General features: G+C 35.4%; 2 protein-coding genes across 3 annotated transcripts; one reads left to right on the forward strand and one right to left on the reverse strand.

Moving 5' to 3' along the window:
- The first annotated feature begins 76 nt into the window (after nucleotides 1-76).
- On the forward strand, nucleotides 77-1,353 carry LOC113092810 (histone H1.0-like). Its single transcript, XM_026258560.1, has one exon. It carries the CDS (start codon nucleotides 256-258, stop codon nucleotides 856-858), a length of 603 nt encoding a protein of 200 aa, XP_026114345.1. The 5' UTR covers nucleotides 77-255; the 3' UTR covers nucleotides 859-1,353.
- Nucleotides 1,354-6,061: 4,708 nt separating this feature from the next.
- LOC113092822 (mitochondrial Rho GTPase 2-like) lies at nucleotides 6,062-18,831 on the reverse strand. Of its 2 annotated transcripts, none has more exons than XM_026258583.1 (19): nucleotides 18,688-18,831; nucleotides 17,168-17,226; nucleotides 17,004-17,085; nucleotides 16,889-16,932; nucleotides 16,444-16,497; nucleotides 16,315-16,367; nucleotides 16,121-16,229; nucleotides 15,767-15,868; nucleotides 15,266-15,364; nucleotides 14,274-14,382; nucleotides 14,050-14,170; nucleotides 13,892-13,976; nucleotides 13,674-13,819; nucleotides 12,314-12,414; nucleotides 11,847-11,977; nucleotides 10,436-10,516; nucleotides 10,239-10,361; nucleotides 9,463-9,659; nucleotides 6,062-8,042 (listed from the first exon to the last, which is right to left on the reverse strand). In XM_026258583.1, exons 1-19 carry the CDS (start codon nucleotides 18,722-18,724, stop codon nucleotides 7,925-7,927), a joined length of 1,851 nt encoding a protein of 616 aa, XP_026114368.1. In that variant the 5' UTR covers nucleotides 18,725-18,831; the 3' UTR covers nucleotides 6,062-7,924. The 2 variants fall into 2 exon arrangements, with proteins under 2 accessions (XP_026114368.1, XP_026114366.1); XM_026258581.1 differs by having other exon boundaries at nucleotides 9,463-9,662.
- Nucleotides 18,832-20,468: the final 1,637 nt, after the last annotated feature.

Consider the following 20,468-nt stretch of genomic DNA (forward strand, 5'->3'; position numbering starts at 1 on the left):
CAGTTGGTGTTCTCAATCACGTCCGCGTGGAGGCTTCATACAGTGTACAGGCGCACTTCGGCGAATAATAATACGCACTTTCCGCATCTCATTGCTTAATACATATTTTAATTGGAGCCTGAACAAAGACGAAGGTGCTAATAAAGACGAAGGTGTCGATCATTTTCAAGAGCGTTTAAAAAATTAATTTATTTTTCAAATAACGTTAACTTTTTTTCCGTGAGAGTTTTTGTTTGACATCCTTCAGGACCGAGCATGGCTGAGACTGCAGCTGCTCCCGCATCCAAGCCCAAGAAGACGAAAGGCTCAAAGAAAGCGACGTCTCATCCCAAATACTCCGAGATGATCAAAGCGGCGATCGCAGGCGACAGGAGCCGCGGCGGCGCGTCGCGTCAGTCCATCCAGAAGTACGTGAAGAACCACTACAAGGTGGGAGACAACGCCGACTCCCAGATCAAACTCGCCCTGAAGCGCCTGGTGGCCAGCGGGCTTCTGCGTCACACAAAGGGCATCGGAGCCTCGGGCTCCTTCAAACTGGCCAAAGCCGAGGACGCCAAGAAGCCAGAGAAACCCAAACCAGCACCCGTGAAAGCCAAGAAGCCAGCCAAAGCCGCAGCCAAGCCCAAGAAAGCCCCCAAGCCCAAGAAAGTGGCGAAATCTCCCGCGAAACCTAAGAAAGCCGCCGAGAAGAAAGTGAAGAAGGCTGCGGAGAAGAAGAAGAAATCGCCTGTCAAAGCCAAGAAAGTTGTGAAGAAGGCGAAGGCGACCAAACCTGCCAAGACGAGCAAAGCCAAGAAGGTGAAAACGGCGAAACCCAAACCCAAAACAGCAGCCAGGAGGACGGGCAAAAAGAAGTGAAATCAAATCGATCGAACTGATTCAGTGTAAATACACTTTTTTCGAAGCAGACGTTTTTGGTATATTGCTATTTTTGTATGTGCGCGGACTTTAATCCCACATTTCTACAAGCGTGTTTCTCCAGAAACTTTTTTTGTGTGCGCATTTGCGATTCTATAAAGAATATCCCATGCATTTATTTATATGATTTATTTCTGGACGTTTTTTTTCTTCACTTCTTTCTTTAAGGTGAACTGCATTGCACACTTTCATCATCATTCAGACACTCTAATTAATTTGCCAATGAGATATGTCTCTAGAAGATACATTCCTCCTGTAGGTCATTCTAGGAATGTGAAGAACAATAATAAAATGTAATTTTATGAAGAACGGTGTCCAGAATCATCTTGTGACGTGGATCGTTGTTGTCTAGTTCCACTGCTGTCCATTTAATACTGTCATTGCGCGTTATTCGCATTACTGTGCATCAATAAACTTTTCTAATTGCAAACATTACTTTGTCTAGTGGTTTACTGCAGCACAATGGAGAGCTCAGATAGATAACACGAGTTTAAACGGGAACCATAGCAGTGGTCCCGTGTGAGGTGGGGGTCTTTGAGAGCAAAAGGTGAAGCGCATCTTTGGATTTGAGGGGCGTTTTGACTCACTGCTGCCCCCGGTGTATGATCTGAGATCTGCAGCTGTCTCATTATGTTTTTGTTTTTTTTTTTTTGCACAGAATTACACAATCCATACAGTAACAATATCAATACAAAATAATAATAATAATTCTAGGGGGAGATGTAAATAAAATAATAGGAGTACATTAAAAAGTGTACATTCTTGCAAAATTAGATTAGCTTTTTTGTTTCTTCACTGGTAATATAGATTCAATATAGTATTTCACCTCATTTTTAAATGCTATAAAACGTGCTATTTTTACCTGCAAATTTACATTTATGGATATGAAATTTAGCCATTAAAATAAAAAAATATATAAAATAAATACAGGTCTGTTTATCTTTGGAGTTAAAAGAACATCTTTCCACTCTAAAATAAAATCTACATCAACATATCCAACAATAAAATCAAGTACATTTTACCAGAAGAAAGACACAAAAGGGCAGTGCCAAAATAAATGAACAGCTGTCTCTGGCTTCTGCTTGCAAAAGCTACAGTTAACATCAATATATTTTTTTAAATTTAATTAAATAATGTTTAGCAGGGTATATTCTGTGGAGAAGTTTAAAGGATACTTCTTTCACCTTATTTGTTAAAAGATATCGATTGGGCAGAAGCCAGACTTTTCTCCAGTCAACATCACTCACAAAATTACTCCAATATGCAATTCCACTTGGTTTAGAAACAACATCCTTCTGGAAAAGAGCTCTTATCGAGCTATTATAATTATTACAGGAGAAACATATTTTACCTATGTGGTTTGGTGAAAGGCATGGACGTTGCTCATAATTAAATCTTTTTGTTTATATAAGATGTCCTTATTATTTCAAATAATGTAATGGTGTGGTGAAAAGTTGTGATGCAAAGCTTAGTTCAGATGACGTGTCAGGCGGTGTGACGTCGAAAAATGAAAGCAATTTCAGAACCAAAACAATTAAGACTAAATAAAAACCCACATTACTTTTACCTTGATACACACCATTCAAAATGTGAAGCCCTTGCCTCCATTAAATAATATACAAAATAGTTTGTTACATTTGCCAGATACTTCTTTAAAAAAAAAAAAAACTACATCTACTAAAACCCAATCAAAACTATAACACCAATTTAATCATTTTTATTTTTGGTTTAGCAAACAAAAAGGGGTCAAAATGAAAACGAAACGGGCATAAAACAAAAACCTAAACTATAATCCTGCAAGATAGACTTACTTTAAAACTATTTCAAATATAAAATCTTCATAAAACATTAACTAAATAGTGAACTATGACTATTCAAGTGAGCAAAATGTGAAAATTTAATAGTGACTCATTTTAGCACCTAAAATACACACGACTTCATTAAACACCTGAGACTTTTTGGAAATAATTTAGAGACATAAAAATTGTATTACATGGAAATATTTTTAATCGAATGTGGCTCAAGATGCTCTTAAAGCTGCGGTAGGTAACTTTTGACGCTCTAGCGGTTAATAAACAGAACTGCTTGCGTCTTGCGGAAGAACATCGTTGCCGGAACTACTTCTCTCTGTTTATGTCTATGAAGAATCACAAAGGTACTGGGTTACTCCGCCGCGGTACCCCCGAGGCAATCTAAAATAGTCCGAATATAAACATTTATTATAGGTGCACCCTAGTGATTCAGGACAAGCTAAAAACACGGTTTGGAAAATGGATTAATGGTGTACTCGCTTATTATATACATTTTTCTACATTTTGAACACAAACAAAGTTACGGACCGCAGCTCCGTTTGGTTGTTTCTTACCGGGAGCCATGTATTTCTGCAAATGGCAATAGGACCACTGGGAGGAGCCAGAGGAGCTTGATTTTTTCACAGATTATCTGTCTCATTTTCTACTGTCAGGACATAATTACAGGTTTAACAAATATGTAAAAAAAATATATTTTTTACAAAAGTTACCTACTGCAGCTTTAAGAACATCAAATCATGCCTGGATCCGTGCCTGATGAATCTCGAGGTAACCACAACTATGTTGAAGGGGTTTTATATACAGCAGTCAGTGTTGGGTATAGTTACTTTGGAAAGTAGTTAGTTAAGTTACAACGTTACTATCAATTAAAAGTAATCAGTTATGATACAGCGTTACCCATTCATAAAAGTAACGCGTTAGAGTACTCATGCGTTACCAAAAATTAAAAGCCGTTTGCAGTGGCTCACACATGACAGACACAGCCCCCGGCCCCTTTAAATGCACCTAGAAGTCGTGAATCCCGACAATGAATAACGTCATTCATCCGACTAAATTAACACTGCAGGATAACAATAACAGGAAAGACAGTCAGCAATCGGCTATTCCACATGGCGTTTTATTTATTTATTATCACAGAACATATTATTAATCAAAATTCGCACCTAACGTTACCCAGCCCGGGTAGCCTAGGCTACTGTATATTATGAGCACCACAAGATAACTCCTGATTTTTCTTTAACTTTAAATATTGCAGTTATCAAAGTACAAGTATGCTTACTTGTAAACACAACATTAAACAGGCTTGCAGATTTAAATCCATTTAGAAATGATGAACAACCAGCCAGCCAATGATCTAACAGAAATTAACAGCTGCCTGTCAAACAAAAATGATAACAAACCGAATTAAATCCTTCACTGCCACACAGGCAAATGACAAATCGCTTAATAGGCGAACTAATTATTATTAAAATGTCACTCACAGTCACAAGCCTAAATTCGCTGTAACACAGTCCTCTTACATTTACTCTTCAAAGTAGTGATTAAAACGTAGCAGAAGCAGATTTTCGAAACGTTTGTCCGACAGTCGATTTCTTTTTCGTTGACAAATTGAAAATAATGTGCGTACTTGTACTTCCATAAACCAAACGCTGTCCTCTCTGCCATCTTTCCGGGAGTTCGAAAAAAAAAAAAAACACACACACACAGGGTCAGGCGCAGGGCACAGACGTATCACAGCCATTGACTTTACGATCACAGAGCTTCGGCTCCGCTGATACATCCGCAGGTGGCACAGTAGACCTAAGCATACTGTTTGACAAAAAGCAGGCTGCAGTCGGGATTTTCCTTTCCTTAAAATAACGGATTACTTTAAAAAAAAAATAACGAAGTTACTGATTACTTACGCACGAAACTAACGCGTTAAGTTACACATTTCAGGAAAAAAGTAATTAGAGTACTCTAACGCGTTACTTTGTAACGCTTACCCACAACACTGACAGCAGTCAACATATAAATCCTTTTATTCGTTTGTGGATTTGCTTGAGCAGAAAAGAACTACTGAACATAAATAAAATGTGCAAAAGCATTTTGAAAAAATACCCTTTAGAAAGAGCTACTGCATTACTTCGTTCAAACTTCCAAACTGACTCAAATGATTCGCGAACCCGCTACGAACTCCCGAACTGATTCAAATGATTCGCGAACACGCTACGAACTCCCGAACTGACTCAAATGATTCGCGAACCCGCTACGAACTCTCGAATTGATTCAAATGATCCGCAAAGCCGCTCCGAACTCCCAAACTGACTCAAATGATTTGCGATCCCCAAACTGTTTCAAATGATTCGCGAACCCGCTACGAACTCCCGAACTGACTCAAGTGATTCGCGAACCCGCTACGAACTCCCGAACTGACTCAAATGATTCGCGTTCCCCGAACTGACTCAAATGATTCGCGAACCCGCTACGAACTCCCGAACTGACTCAAATGATTCGCGTTCCCCGAACTGACTCAAATGATTCGCGAACCCGCTACGAACTCCCGAACTGACTCAAATGATTCGCGTTCCCCGAACTGACTCAAATGATTCGCGAACCCGCTACGAACTCCCGAACTGACTCAAATGATTCGCGAACCCGCTACGAACTCCCGAACTGATTCAAATGATTCGCATTCCCTGAACTGACTCAAATGATTCGCGAACCCGCTACGAACTCCCGAACTGACTCAAATGATTCGCGAACCCGCTACGAACTCTCGAATTGATTCAAATGATCCGCAAAGCCGCTCCAAACTCCCAAACTAACTCAAATGATTTGCGATCCCCAAACTGTTTCAAATGATTCGAGCTCCATACTCCGAACTAGAAAGAATTAGGAAGCGTGCATTGTGAAGGGCGCTCTGAAAAGCGGCAGCACAGGCAAAGGATTAAAACCTCTATTAAAACAGCTGTCCAAAGGAACATACCAGTACGCTAAAAGCACGTTCTGGGCGCACGGAGAGGTGGCAGTACGTTCAAGAGCTATATTTGGAAGTGCTGGTACTGAGTATGGTGCATACAGGCCCACTTAAAGCACTGAGTCTGCACAGTAATGGGATACATACAGGTTCACTGATACAAACCTCCAAGACACATTCAACAACTCTGTTTATATTACAGAAATATATGAATTGGCTGAATAATGTGATAATCTAACAGAATAACCATAAGCACAATGTGTATTGCATGATCTCTCAATAGATGATAAGCTGCTAAAGTCATGTGATCATACAAATTGCACTACTTTTTCAGCATGCTGATGTCATAGAGTAAACGAAATCACCAGAAAAATAAATAAAAATCGTTTATTGCAAATTATTTCTATTAGAACATACTGGCTTCATTCCAAGCATCTCATCTGATGTCGAAGCTGAAAGACCAATGCCGATGAGACACAAGTCTGGCGGATTTTTAGGTTAAGTTAATAATACTGAACTAAATATTTAAACTAGTAGAATTAAACCAATAAAGCAGGACTGCCACAGTTCTTTATTTGAAGAAATAACTTCACATGCAAATTCACAGAAGGACCTTCAGCTGACCCAATCTGGCTTTTGAGTTGCTGGGAGACTGTTTTTAGGCTGAATGAGACCCAAATAAATGGTAACAATGGTTTCAAGATAAATCCAGTTTGGACATCCTCACCATTTCCATCCATTATAATGGTTGAAGTAACTGCATTCACACTGGTTATCGGGTTTTTGTTCTACAAAGGATCAGAGCATTCAATCTTCCTAAAATATCTTCAACTTATTAACACCATGCATCCATACTGCAATTTTTTACATAATAAGAAATCATCCACCCCTACAATGGCAAACAGAAAAGCAAGGTTTTTCAGCCCAGTTTATATTCTCAAAATCATCATTGGATTTCGCCTCGGCTGTCTTAAAAAAATACTACATCCCCACATTTGTCAGTCATGGTCCATATATCCGAGGAATATGAAATGGAAACGAATGGGGACTGATGATTATTTCCCTTTAATTCGGCCAGTTTAGAAAATTACACTTAGATTAGTTAAATACAACTTTAAAAATCTGTAAATTAAAAGCTTAAAAGCTTATTCTCTGCTCACATCTGTAGCATTTAAATAAAGTTTAAAGGAATAGTTCACCCAAAATGCTGAAAATGTACTTAGCCTCATGCCACATATGGATAACTTTCTTATCAGAAACTAGATTTAGAGAAATGTAGCATTGCATCAGTGGCTCACCAACGCATGCTTTGCAGTGAATGGGTGCCGTCAGAATGAGAGTCCAAACATCTGATAAAAACATCACAATAATCCACAAGTGATGCAAGTAATCCACTAGCTGTATATCTATAATAAACTAATCTTTCAAACCACTTTTTTCAGCTAAAATAGGAGTCCTCTTTCCATAATATTGCTTCAATAAAAAAAAAAAAAGTAATCTGGTCTGAATCAGGGGTGAAATCTGCACAGATCAAGCATCGTTTACAAGCCAATTGACATTTTGACTTTTGTGTTATTATGAATTATTGACTCATATTTTAGCCAGAGGTGATGTTTAAACAATCATATGTTATTTGATGGACTGGAGTGCTGTGGATTATTGTGATTCTTTTATCAGCTGTTTGGACTCTCATTCCGACGGCACCCATTCACTGCAGAGGATCCATTGGTGAGACACTGATGATGCTAAATCTCTACTTAACCCAGAACCTCCTTCAGCTTCTCAAACATTATGAGAGGGTGAATTATGAATTAAGTGCATTTCCTGAACTGAATAACTGACCCCAACATTGAGATTTGTTTGAAACAACACTTCAGAAACACAATACGAATTCCCATGGAATATTTTCATGATCCATATTGATTTGCCAAGCTATTAAATACATTACAAACCCTGTACAATTCAACACATAACCTTTTCAATCATATCTTGATATCGTTCCTCTCAAAACAAGATGAAAAAACGTCTCTTGGGGCCGACCGGTGTCAGTCAAACAGTAAGATCGAGAACTTTTTGTAATAAAAGCAAAGTATGTGTACAATATTTTAGTCCAGCTGAAAAAACACAAACCTTTGTTTCATTGTGTTGTTGTCACAGTAAGGCCAAGACAGAGCGCAATATATGAGGGAGTGTGTGTTTCTCTGCATATATTGTGTGAGAACGATCAGTTTTTTCATCATTTGTGTCGGCTAACAGCTCTGTACAGAGCAAAGCCTAGCATGGCGGCTATTGTGGCGCCCAGAGTCACACGCAGCCAGAAAGACGTGCTGCTCATGTCTGATCCGTTCAGGTGCCTGCAGACAGGAAGTGACATAGATAGAGAGAGATTTAAATACACATGCATCCAGCCAACCAGGATCATTTTAATTTTAATCTTTGAAGTCATGAGGCAATGTTTGTAACCCCATTTATTCCACATAAATATGTATTCAATGAAAAAAAGTAGGCAATTTTATTAAACAAGAATTGACTGGATTGTGAAAAGTGAGTGTAAGAATAAAAGGGCTTGGCGACATCATCCCGAAAAACAAAGACGTTTGAAAGTCAGAGTGAGCGTTACTTTTAGATTTTCATGAAAATATATATATTTTTTTTAGTTCTTTAAAAGTGGTTTAATTTAAATTTAGCAGTTTAAAACTTAAACTTGTCTTGATCTAATTCTTAAATATACAGTTCAATATTTTTAGTTCTTTGAAGTGGTTTAATTTAAAAAAAAAAGCTTAAATATAATAGCAAAAAAAAAAAAATTATATTATTAAATATAAATTAAAATTGAATTAAAATTAAAAAAGCTTATTCTCTGCTCACATCTGCAGCATTTAAATAAAGTTTAAAGGAATAGTTCACCCAAAATGCTGAAAATGTACTTAGCCTCATGCCATATATGAATAACTTTCTTATCAGAAACTAGATTTAGAGAAATGTAGCTTTGCATCAGTTGCTCACCAACGCATGCTTTGCAGTGAATGGGTGCCGTCAGAATGAGAGTCCCAACATCTGATAAAAACATCACAATTATCCACAAGTGATGCAAGTAATCCACTAGTTGTAGATCTATAATAAACTAATCCTTCAAACCACTGTTTTCAGCTAAAATAGGAGTCCTCTTTCCATAACATTGCTTCAATAAAAAAAATGAGTCATCTGGTCTGAATCAGGGGTGAAATCTGCACAGATCAAGCATCGTTTACAAGCCAATTGACATTTTGACTTTTGTGTTATTATGAATTATTGACTCATATTTTAGCCAGAAGTGATGTTTAAACAATCATATGTTATTTGATGGACTGGAGTGGTGTGGATTATTGTGATTCTTTTATCAGCTGTTTGGACTCTCATTCCGACGGCACCCATTCACTGCAGAGGATCCATTGCTGAGACACTGATGATGCTAAATCTCGCCAAAATATTTCTTTAACCTCTACTTAACCCAGAACCTCCTTTAGCTTCTCAAACATTATGAGAGGGTGAATTATGAATTTAAGTGCATTTCCTGCATTTTTGCATTTTTTTATTATATACTATTTATATATATATATATATATTATTAAAATAATCTATTAATACAAAAATAATTTAATTAAGTATAAATTAAAATTATATATTAGAATTATATATCATATATTATTAAAATAATTTATTAATATTAAAATAATTTAATTAAGTATAAAAAAACTAAAAATAAATAAAAAACGAAGACATGTATGTACTTACGGGTACATGGCAGCCCAGGTGAGCTTGCTGTAAATGTGTGTGTGAGTGTGTGTGAGCAGCGTGGAGAAACGGAGAGGTGGAGGCAGCCGATGTTTGTAACAAAACTCAGACGGGCTCATCCCATGATGCTGTTTGACTTCTATCAGATCAGCTTTGGAGCCCACAACCACACACAGGATGCCACTGTCCATGTAGTGCTGCTAAATGCATAATATAATACACAAATATACTGCAAAAGCCAGTGAAACAGTATGTCTTGACAAATCTACTACTTTTGCTACTGAAGTGGCTGCGTTTATTTGATTAAAACATACAGTAACACTGTTAAATATGATTACAATTTAAATTACATAAATGTAATTTATCCCAATGATGGCAAAGCTGAATTCTCAGTAGCCATTACATCAGTGTGCAGTGTCACATGATCTTTCACAAATGTCATGTGTGATGCATTTGATTAATTTAATGCATCCTTGTTGAATAAAATCAGTAATATTATTAAAAAACTACTTGAACAGTAGTGCATGTCATTTGTTTACTAAATTAAGTAAAAGCACAATTGATATCAATTGATTTCCTTGAGTTGAATTAATAGTGTAAATAGAAGTGCATGTTAAAACATGCATGAGAAATAAATATCAGGTTGTGCAACATCATTATGGGTTATTAAATCATGTGGATGATGTGATTTTAATGTGGTTAATTAAAACGAGTGAGGCATGTGTCCCACATTACTCCAGAGCTAAAGCATCTCATGCATGTGAGGTCGTCTGTACCTTATAAATGCTAGCGCAGTAGTTAAACGAGTCCGGGTCGCTGACATCATACATGAGACACGCCACATCACACGCTGCGTCTGCTGCTTTTAGAAACTCTGTTTCCACATCCACCTCCTCCAGCTGTGAGAAATAACACACGCGTCAGCTACGTGCCAATAAACTACAGAGCGTGCACAGCATGAGACGGCACTTACGATGAGGTACTTGTCCTGATTGGCTACTGAGACGGTGTTGATGGCGTATACTGAGGGAGGACCGGGGTCACGCTCGTTTCTCTGAACATAGACCAAATATACCTTCATCATCAACTTCGCAAATATTTGGTAGATCTAACCAAGACTATTGGGAGTCACAAAAACCTTGAATATTTCCTAGACAGACTATAAACTGTGGTTAGATACCAGAAGTAAAGCATGAAAACCTCTTTCTAGATTAAACATATTTTGTAACCATCTATTAATGCTATTGTTTTAGTGTAAAAAAAACTTGATCGTAGCATGTATTTTCATTGTACAATGGGAAAAAATAAGCATCAAAAGAGAAACCATTTGCTTAATAAAAACATTTTTTTTGTTTAATCATAAAAAAAACATTTAATTATAAAAAAAAACGATCAACATTAAATATGTTCTGATTGGCTCTGTTTTAACTGCAGGTTTGATTTTTTAAATTTTTTTATTGTGTTTCTAAAAATCTAATCGGTGTATAAAATATGACTTTACAAAATAAATACAAAATAAAAATAAAAAAATATTTAACATTAAATATGTTCTGATTGACTGCAATTTTCATTTTTTTATTTATTGTGTTCATAAAAATTCACTGATTTATAATATACTAAATATGACTAAAGTTTAAATTTTTTTATTATGTTCATAAAAATCTCATTGGTATATAGAAATATATACTAAAAATATATAGAAATATATTTAAACCATTACACGTTTTGTTTGACTGCAGATTTAATTTTTTTATTTGTTATGTTCATAATCTCATTGGTATATAATATACTAAATATAATATAAATAAAGTTTTTATTTTTTTATTTATTGTGGTCATAAAAAATCCATTGGTATACAAAAATATGTACAAAAAATATATAGAAATATATTAAAAACATTAAATATGTTCTGAGTGACTGCAGTTTTTTTAAGTTCACAAAAATCTCGTTATATAGAATATTTTAATATTTTATTTATTTATTGTTGTTATAAAAATCTAATTTGAATATAAAAATATATATTAAAAAAATTAAATATGTTTTTTTTTATTATGTTCATTAAAATCTAATTGGTAAATAATATACTAAATATAATACAACTAACGTTTTTTATAAATAATCTAAAAATATAAAAATCTCATTGGTTTATAACAATATATATACTTAAAAATATATAGAAATATATTACACATTAAATATGTTCTGAACGGTTCTGTCTTGACTGCAGTTTAAAACAATTTCATTTATTGGGGTCACAGTAATCTCATGGGTATACATATATATCAAACATTTCATATGTTCTGATTGGCTCTTATTTGGCTTCATTCAGTATTTTGTAAAGTAAGATTACAAACAAAAGTTTTGCCTTCAAGTCATTCTCTGACCTCAGTGCTTCGCTGCAGAAAAGCTTGGAGGAAGTCAGTCTTTCCCGTTCCATGTGGACCGATCACTTTGCAGAGGAACACAGTGCGCTGGGTTTGTCTCTTCTCAAGGTCTAAGGCCTTTTCTCTTGTTACTAACACACACACACAGAAAAAGAAAGAAATACTCTTCAGTGTCCGTTAGATCAGGTTCGGTGTCTGTTTGATCAACACACTGAAGTAGAGAGGAGCGCACTACGAATTGTTCTTCACATGCACAGTAACTGAAGATATATTACACAACGTTTCTATGTGGAGCACTGCACACCGTGACTCTGCGTTGCTTCAAGTGCATCAGAAGTGCTGCTGTGTATTAGAGCCCTTCATAATATAATACTTTTGCACAGTGAAAGATTATTAATATCTTTTCTTGTTCTGTCCTATCTATCATATGTTGCTGGCTCATTAGGACGGTATTGGTGCATCCCCACCTGTGATAGCGGAGGTCTGGGACTCTTGCTCCATTAGAATTGGATAGCCGAGGTAACCAAAATGCTCCAAACACCGGTGGACGTCCAAATAAGCAGACAACCTGCAGTTTATTCAATAACTATCAATAATATTACAATTATCTTCTTAAAACCCCCAAATCCTTTACGCTATGCTAGTTTCCTGCACAAATAAATGACTCTCACGAACTGGTTCTTTTAAAGGAACAATATGTAAGATATTCGTAATAAAATATCCAAAAACCACTTGCACATTTTTATATATTTCATGCAGTTGTGCACTTACATAACATGTTTTTACAGTGTTGCAGGTTATAACCAATCTGAAACGAGTCTGTTGAGTTTATACTGCGCCTTTAAGTGAATCATAAACGTACAGCATAACACGTGTAGCATGATTCACAAATGAATCATATACTGTTTATTTTTTTAGTGAATCAGAATTATAAAGCTCAGATATATGTAGAATTTGCTTATGAGCTGTTTTTTTAGTGAACAATTAACATACGGCACAACAAGTGAAGTCTGATTCACGAAAAAATTACTCTTACGAATCAATACTTTTTAGTGAATCATAAATATTGTGCATTCACTGAATACAACCTGATTCACAAGCAAAAGTCTCTTTTGAACTGATTCTTTTTAGTGATTCATAAACATTCAGCACAGCCAGTGTAGTCTGATTCATGACAAAATGACTCTTATGATCCAGTGCTTTTTAGTGAATCAAAAACATACAGTACAACCACTGTAGCCTGAATCCCAAACAAATGACTCTTATGAACTGGTTCTTTTAAGCCAATCATAATCACAAACAGCATGGTCTGATTCACTCTTATTAACAGGTTTTAAGTGAATCATAAATTACATTGCAACCACTGTAGTCTGATTCCCAATAAGATGACTCTTTTTTTGAGTGTCTGATTCTCAAACAAATGACTCTTTCGGTCAGGTCCTTTAAATGAATCATTTTAAAATTCGATTAAAATTCGAGTTGGAGTATGATTTAATCTGATGATTTAATGAATTAATTGGCCAGAGCACTACTTCAAGTGATGTAATATTTTAAACAAATCAAATCAGAACTGAATCAAAAAAAGAAAATTTCTATTAAAACCACTAAAACTCTGTGGACCCGTATACGGGTCCAAAATCACGTTAAAAAGTTTATGCTTCATTTACATAGCCTTCCTTATATGGTATCAGCCCATATATAGGTTCATTTGAAAGCTTAGAGTCTCTTCTTTACAAAAGAACACCATAACTTTTGGTTTTATCATGCATAACCTACCAGAAAATAATCGATTTAAATGTGCAATGCACTTTTCAAACATTGACTCACATCCACTGGCAGAAGAACCCGTGCTGTGAGATGTAGTTGTTGTCTGATAAGGGGACGTTACTGTACACCTCTGGGCCCCAGGGCATGTAGGGTAAAATGCTAAACAGATTCTTCAGCTCTGCGGGAGAGAGCGCTGAATCCTTATCCTGCAAGAGGAGAGACGCAATCAACATCCCGACGAACCTCTAATCACGCAAAGATCAGATGTGAGAGCTCACCTCGTCGTACTTATCAAACAGCTTCTGGAGGAACTGATGACCCAGATGATTCAGCTCCGTCGTGCAACCCACAGATACTCGTAATCTATTAACACACAAAGTCACTCAGTACTGGTTTTTGTTCATGCAATCACAACTTCTCTCATGCACAGACGTACAGTGGGTAGAGGTAGTCATCGGTCAACTCGAGCGTGTCATCGTAGCCGAATTTACGCAGGATGGTCCAGGTGGTCTCATGACGTCCCCTCTGGATAAAGAGAGTGTTTAAAAACAAGAAACCTAGGGAAAACACACAAACACACATGTAACAGTGTGTAATTATAATTAATGTACTAATGAGAGTGGGTCTAAGGAATATAAATATATGTGTTTGGCGTGTTACCGTTGAGAGTGAGTGCGTTGTCCTGGACTCCATCACTGGTGTTCTTCCACACGACGGTCTTCAGGTCCTCTAGAGCCTGAGGAGCCAGTGGGTTCCCGAAACACAGTTTCTACACACACACACACACACACACACACACAAATTCCCATTCAAATCAACAGAGATTTTTTGGTATATTATTTCAAAAAATATTTTTAGTGTAAATGTTTAGTTAATATTCACTACTTACAAAGTAATTACGCCACACTACACAGGACAATTGGTTTGGAGAATGAATGAAATAAATTAACTACAATTTATGCATTTGGTAATTAAGGGTGGGGGGAGCAGATTTAAGTTGGTATTATGTATATATATATATATATATAAATATATATATAAACAATTTACATATACCTACATAAATACACACACACACACATTTATAAAAACAAATTACAAATGTTACCTTATCAATTAATTGAAATAAAATAAGTTTAGATTGAAACAATAAAACAAAAACATCTTAGCTAAATAGAAATATTACAAAAAAGCAATAAAAATGAAAAATAGAACTAAAAGTGTAAACTGTACTTAAAATGAATCTAAAAATAAAAGCTAATTCAAAATAATGATAACTACTAAAATTGTACATAAAACATAAATGTCACTTAAAGAAAAAAAAAATCATTTAACCCATTTAAAATCCTTAATAAAGGCATCAAAGCAACCACACATAATTGATCTAAATAAAAATATGGAATATTTATTAGAAATATAATTTTTAATAAACTTTAACCTAACTTTGACCTAAATATGTACCTTTTAAACATCTTCTCTTTGGCTGACAGATAGACGGCGAAAATATGTTGAATAAGCTTTAAATGGTTGATACGATCAAATTATGATGAAAATCTCTCCTTACATTATTTTTCTGCTGAATAATCCTTTTCACTCCCAAATCGGCCTCATTAAGGAAGTGAATTAAATAAGTAAAAAATTTCGTTTTTCACCTGAAAGCAGTTGAGTTCGTCGTCACTGAGGATGTGATCATTATCCTGATCAGAGATGCTGAAGATCCGACTCAGAGCTCGAACACACAGCAGTTTCAGCTTCACACACACAAACATTCAGAAGATGAAGCCGAGCAGAGATGTAGCAGTGTGTGTGTGTGTGTGTGTATCTGTGGGCATGTTTTTGTGACATATCAGGACACATCTCTGTATAATGACATGGGTATGACACAGGTATTAGAAGGAGAGGGTGACTAATGAGGACATAACCCATGTCCCCATTTTTCAAAACACTTATAAATCATACAGAATGAGTTTTTTTGAGAAAGTAAAAATGCACAAAGTTTCCTGTTAGGGTTAGGGTTAGGGGTGGTGTAAGGCCATAGAATATACAGTTTGTACAGTATAAAAACCATTACACCTATGGGATGAACACACTTTTCACAAAAACAAACGTGTGTGTGTGTGTGTGTGTGTGTGTGTGTGTGTGTGTGTGTGTACCTGTTTGTCTTCAGGGTCGTAGAGCGGAGCAGTCGGGTGAAGAACGGCCTTCTGGGCGTAATAAAAGAGCTCTGAAATATTCTTCAGATTCTTAGCGGAGCACTGCACACACAAATGCATCATCATATAATCATATATAATACATTCATAATCAACAGCCACCTTAAAAGGCTAAAAAGATGCCATCTAGGTAGAATGAAGCCATTACTAGGTTTTAAGAAAGATCAATTGCATTTTCAATATCCGGTACTTCATCAGTAATCAAAAACACTTTAAATTGTTAACAAAACAGCTCGAGTTTCAATATGCTGAAGATTCATTTGAGTGTGTGTGTGTGTGGTCAGCGGTTCGAACCTCTACACAGGTCTCAATCTCTGAAAACTGGTTCATGATTGGCAGGATGCTTTCCATGGAGCTGCCAGAGCGCAGGTCAGACTTGTTGCCCACGAGGATGATGGGAATCCTACGGCGACAAAGAGAGCCATTTTTCTATGGAACAACAAAAAAATGCTGATGCACTTACATGAGAACGGAATCCATAAACATACTTGCTTCCTTTTTCAGCTCCACCGTTCACCAGAGGAATCCATTTAGTCCTGATCTGAGTGAAAAACACGGATAAAATCAGTTCAGGGAAAAAAGAAGACAGAAATATTGTGATGATGCTTAATTGATACCTTGTCAATGGTTTCCTCTTGTGTGACATCATAAACCACACACACAACATTGGCCTACAAATAAGAAAACAATCATAGAAAATTTATATAATAAGCACATACATTTTTACACACACACACACACACACACACATTTCAAATAAATGCTGTTCTTTCCAACATTGATAATCAGAAATGTTTCTTGAGCAGCAAATCATCCTATCAGAATGATTTCTGAAGATCATGTGACACTGAAGACTGGAGGAATGATGCTGAAAATACAGCTGTGCATCACAGAAATAAATTACATTTTAAAATATATTCGAATAGAAAGCAGTGATTTTGAATTATACAAATATTTTACTTTTTTTTAACTGCATTTTATCAAATGAATGCAGTTGTGATTGCAGCAGATTAGGACAAAAACTAAACTTGATGCGATTTATGTGCTCAGGAAAATTCTCACCTTTACGATTTCCTCCCTCAACACTTCATCAGACTGTTCGCTTTCTGTAGAGACACACTAAATATCAATAAAACACTACAGGGTAAATATTATGTCATTAAACACACACACACACCTGAATAGTCGACTATATGTGTAGGCACTTTCTCTGGCGTGACGTCGGCTGGTATGGTGATCTCCTCCGCCCGCAGAGGAACCTGACGGCACAAACACATGAGCTTCCTCTTACTGCACCAGTCAAACACACACCACACCAGAGAGGCTCATGGGTAAACTCACCCGCTCGGGAAACTCCTCTCCGACCAGAGACATGATGAGAGAGGTCTTTCCCACTTTGGCTGCAGGAAAACAAAGGACGGAATAACACTGAATACCAATAAACACATTCCCACAGTTCATTTGATTTGTGAAAGGTCACATGATCAACGGTTGCACCGCAATCACAAACGCTTCTTCAGTGATTTCCTTTGCAAATCAGTGTGGCGTCAGTTTGATTTCCAGCGTTATTACAATGTTTCCACTCCTTCATCATCAGTGTTGAATCTTATATGTGGTGCATCACGGTAAAATTGTAGCTGTTCTTTTATAACTTTATATTTAAAAAAAGCACACTTCAAAAGAACTGGACACTCCTAACAGTTTATAAGGTCTGTGAAGAGAAAAAACTAGTACAACATGACTTGAGTTCAGTGTATATTGAATAAATTTAACACTAATGCAGAAATAAAACATGTGTGCTTACGAATTGACACTTCAGATATTTATGCGCTATATCTAATTCAAGACACTGATATGCTCACCATGGCTGTATTTATTGGATTAAAAATACATTAAAAACAGTAATATTGTGAAATATTATCACAATTTAAAATAACTATATTCTATGTCAATATATTTACAATTTTTATTTATTTCTGTGATGCAAAGCTGAATTTTCAGCATCATTACTCCAGTATTCATTGTAATGTGATCTTTTCTCTTTTTTTCTAAAGAAATCAGTACTTTTATTCAGCATGGTTGCATTAAATTGATCAAAAATGACATTAAAGAAATGTATAATATTGTAACAAAATATTTCTACATAATAAATATTGCTTAATTTTTCCTGAGAAAAAATAAATAAATCATAGTTTCCACAAAAACATGAAGCAGCACAACTATTTACAACAATAATAAGAAGAAAAGTTTCTTGAGCAGCAAATCAGCATATTAAAATGATTTCTTAAGAATATATCTACATCCACAGCATTATCAGAAAGGTTGACATTTCTCTATGAATACGTACAGTATAACAATAATTTTTTTTAATTAAAATTATAAATAAATACACACACACACACATATACATACATATATATATATATATATATATATATATATAAAACTGTCAGGATGAGCAAAACTACTCTCCTTAAAACCAGCATGCAAAACAAAAATCAAAGTGTCAAAACAAATCAAAATAAACAAACATATATTACTATCTAACAAATACAACACAGAAGAAAAAAATTTTATAAGTCAAAATGCCAAATCTGGATATCTATCATATACAAATCATATCTACTAAACAATGCAGGTTTTTAATAAACTGATATTGAATGAAAAAAAGTTCATTTTTGTGTGTTTAGAATTTGCATGATTGCACAAAAACTACTTAAACAAACTCAAGAATGCAGTGCGTTAACTGCAGATAATTTCTGAAGGAGCTCAAGGTTGAGGTTAGCGCTCTCTAATCAAGCTAACTTCCATCAAACTCTCACATTTAATCCCCTTGATATTTAAAAGAAATAATATCTTACGTTCCCCCAACAACAGTATCCGGACATCGCGTTTCATTTCACTCCGCTCTCTACAGATTGCTCCGACTAGCGGCTATCTTTCCAAAAACTTCAAATTCAATTCAAAGCACAGTGCTAGTTTCTGGTTTTCCCCATTCCATCCAAAGAAACTGTCACCGCTGCAGACTTCCGGTTGGAGCCCAAATGGAGCGCCCTCTACCGTGCATTTCCGTCGTTTTTATGTTCGTTTCACTATTTTATGTATTTGTTTGTTTGCTGTTTATGTGTATACTACTTGAATGTGTACTTTTTCTACTATAAGTACATTATACATGAATAATTATGCTAAAAAAGTTTTTTGCCTGAATTAATAAATAAATGGGGATTAAATAATATAATTACCTTGAGTTTATTGGACAGTACTTTTTCCAGTAATTTACAGAAAATACTTTACAATACAATTAAAAGCATTAAAACACGAATAATTAAAAATGATAATATATTTAAAGCATTGTAATACAAGTTTTATGTTTTTTAATAAAATTATTTAAAAAGATATATAGGTGATATTTAATTTGTATGAGCTAAAGGTTTTAGGCATTATATATAGCTTTTTAATTACATTACAAACAAACAATTACAAACAATTTCAGGGTATTATTTACTAGCAAAATATTTTTAAACAATGTGAAAAGTCCAAAGCTGAAAGCATTGTGTGTGTGTGTGTGTGGGGGGGGGGGGGCGTCAATTTCAAGCTGACGATGCGTCTGCCGTGAGATGTTTGGCATGACATTTAATGACACCATGTCAAAAAAAAAATATATAATACTGAAGGTGAGGTACAATTCATTTAATCTTTATTAAATAACTTACTAAGTAGTTTGAAAACTTTCTGTGAGATGCAATTTCACAAACAGTGTGAAATTTACAAACATACTCTCAAAATGTAGAAATTACTTCAAATCAACACATTCTGTCTGCACTGTAAGCGAGCTTCGTGCTTCACAGTTGACAGGAATTGTCACTTGCACAATCAAGACAGTGTCACATCGTCACTGAAGTTTAAAACTTGCATTTCCTTTTAAGTCTTGCCAGTGTTTAAAGCATAAACACATAAGCGCACACACATAAGGCCAAATCAGGCTTGTGCTGAAAGTAAGCTATTGTGCAACTATTGCCCCATTGTAAAAACAAAAATGCACGGCATGATCAAATATTTAAGTGCGATAATTGTGTTTTTGAAAAATGCTAGATTCAATTAAACCCCCCCCCCCCCCTCTCCACAAGTGTCACCTAAGAGGGGAATTCCTCCCATTTTTTTAAATTTAATTCAGGCCCTGAATTAATGTCTGTAAAAATCTTGATTGGAGCATCACTATAAATAATTCTACATTATAAAAACTAGGCTTCAAAAATATCTGCATCCTTCCTGTGATCGAAAATCAGTGATCTGCTCCAAAAATCCTGAGGGAGCACACTTCATTGTAATTTTATGAGAAAGGAATGTGTTTGAAGATGTTCATGTAGAGCTGATGGAGAGCTCAAGGCAGAACCAATCACTGCTGTATGTTGATTTTAGATACACCCCACTCTGCATGTGTGCTGTTATATAGTTAAATGCACTGAGATTAGAAAAATGTCAAAATAACTAAATAATAAATAGCAAAAAATAAATTTAAACTAAATTAAAAAGAAGATTAAATATTAAAACAGTGAGTAGGAAAAAAATTACATTTCATAAACATAAATAGACATAAAATATGTGAAATCGTGTACATTTTCACAAAAGTCCACAATAGTAA

The sequence above is a fragment of the Carassius auratus genome, unplaced genomic scaffold, assembly GCF_003368295.1.
Source record: "Carassius auratus strain Wakin unplaced genomic scaffold, ASM336829v1 scaf_tig00214714_1_2670353, whole genome shotgun sequence".
NCBI classification, from domain to species: domain Eukaryota; kingdom Metazoa; phylum Chordata; class Actinopteri; order Cypriniformes; family Cyprinidae; genus Carassius; species Carassius auratus.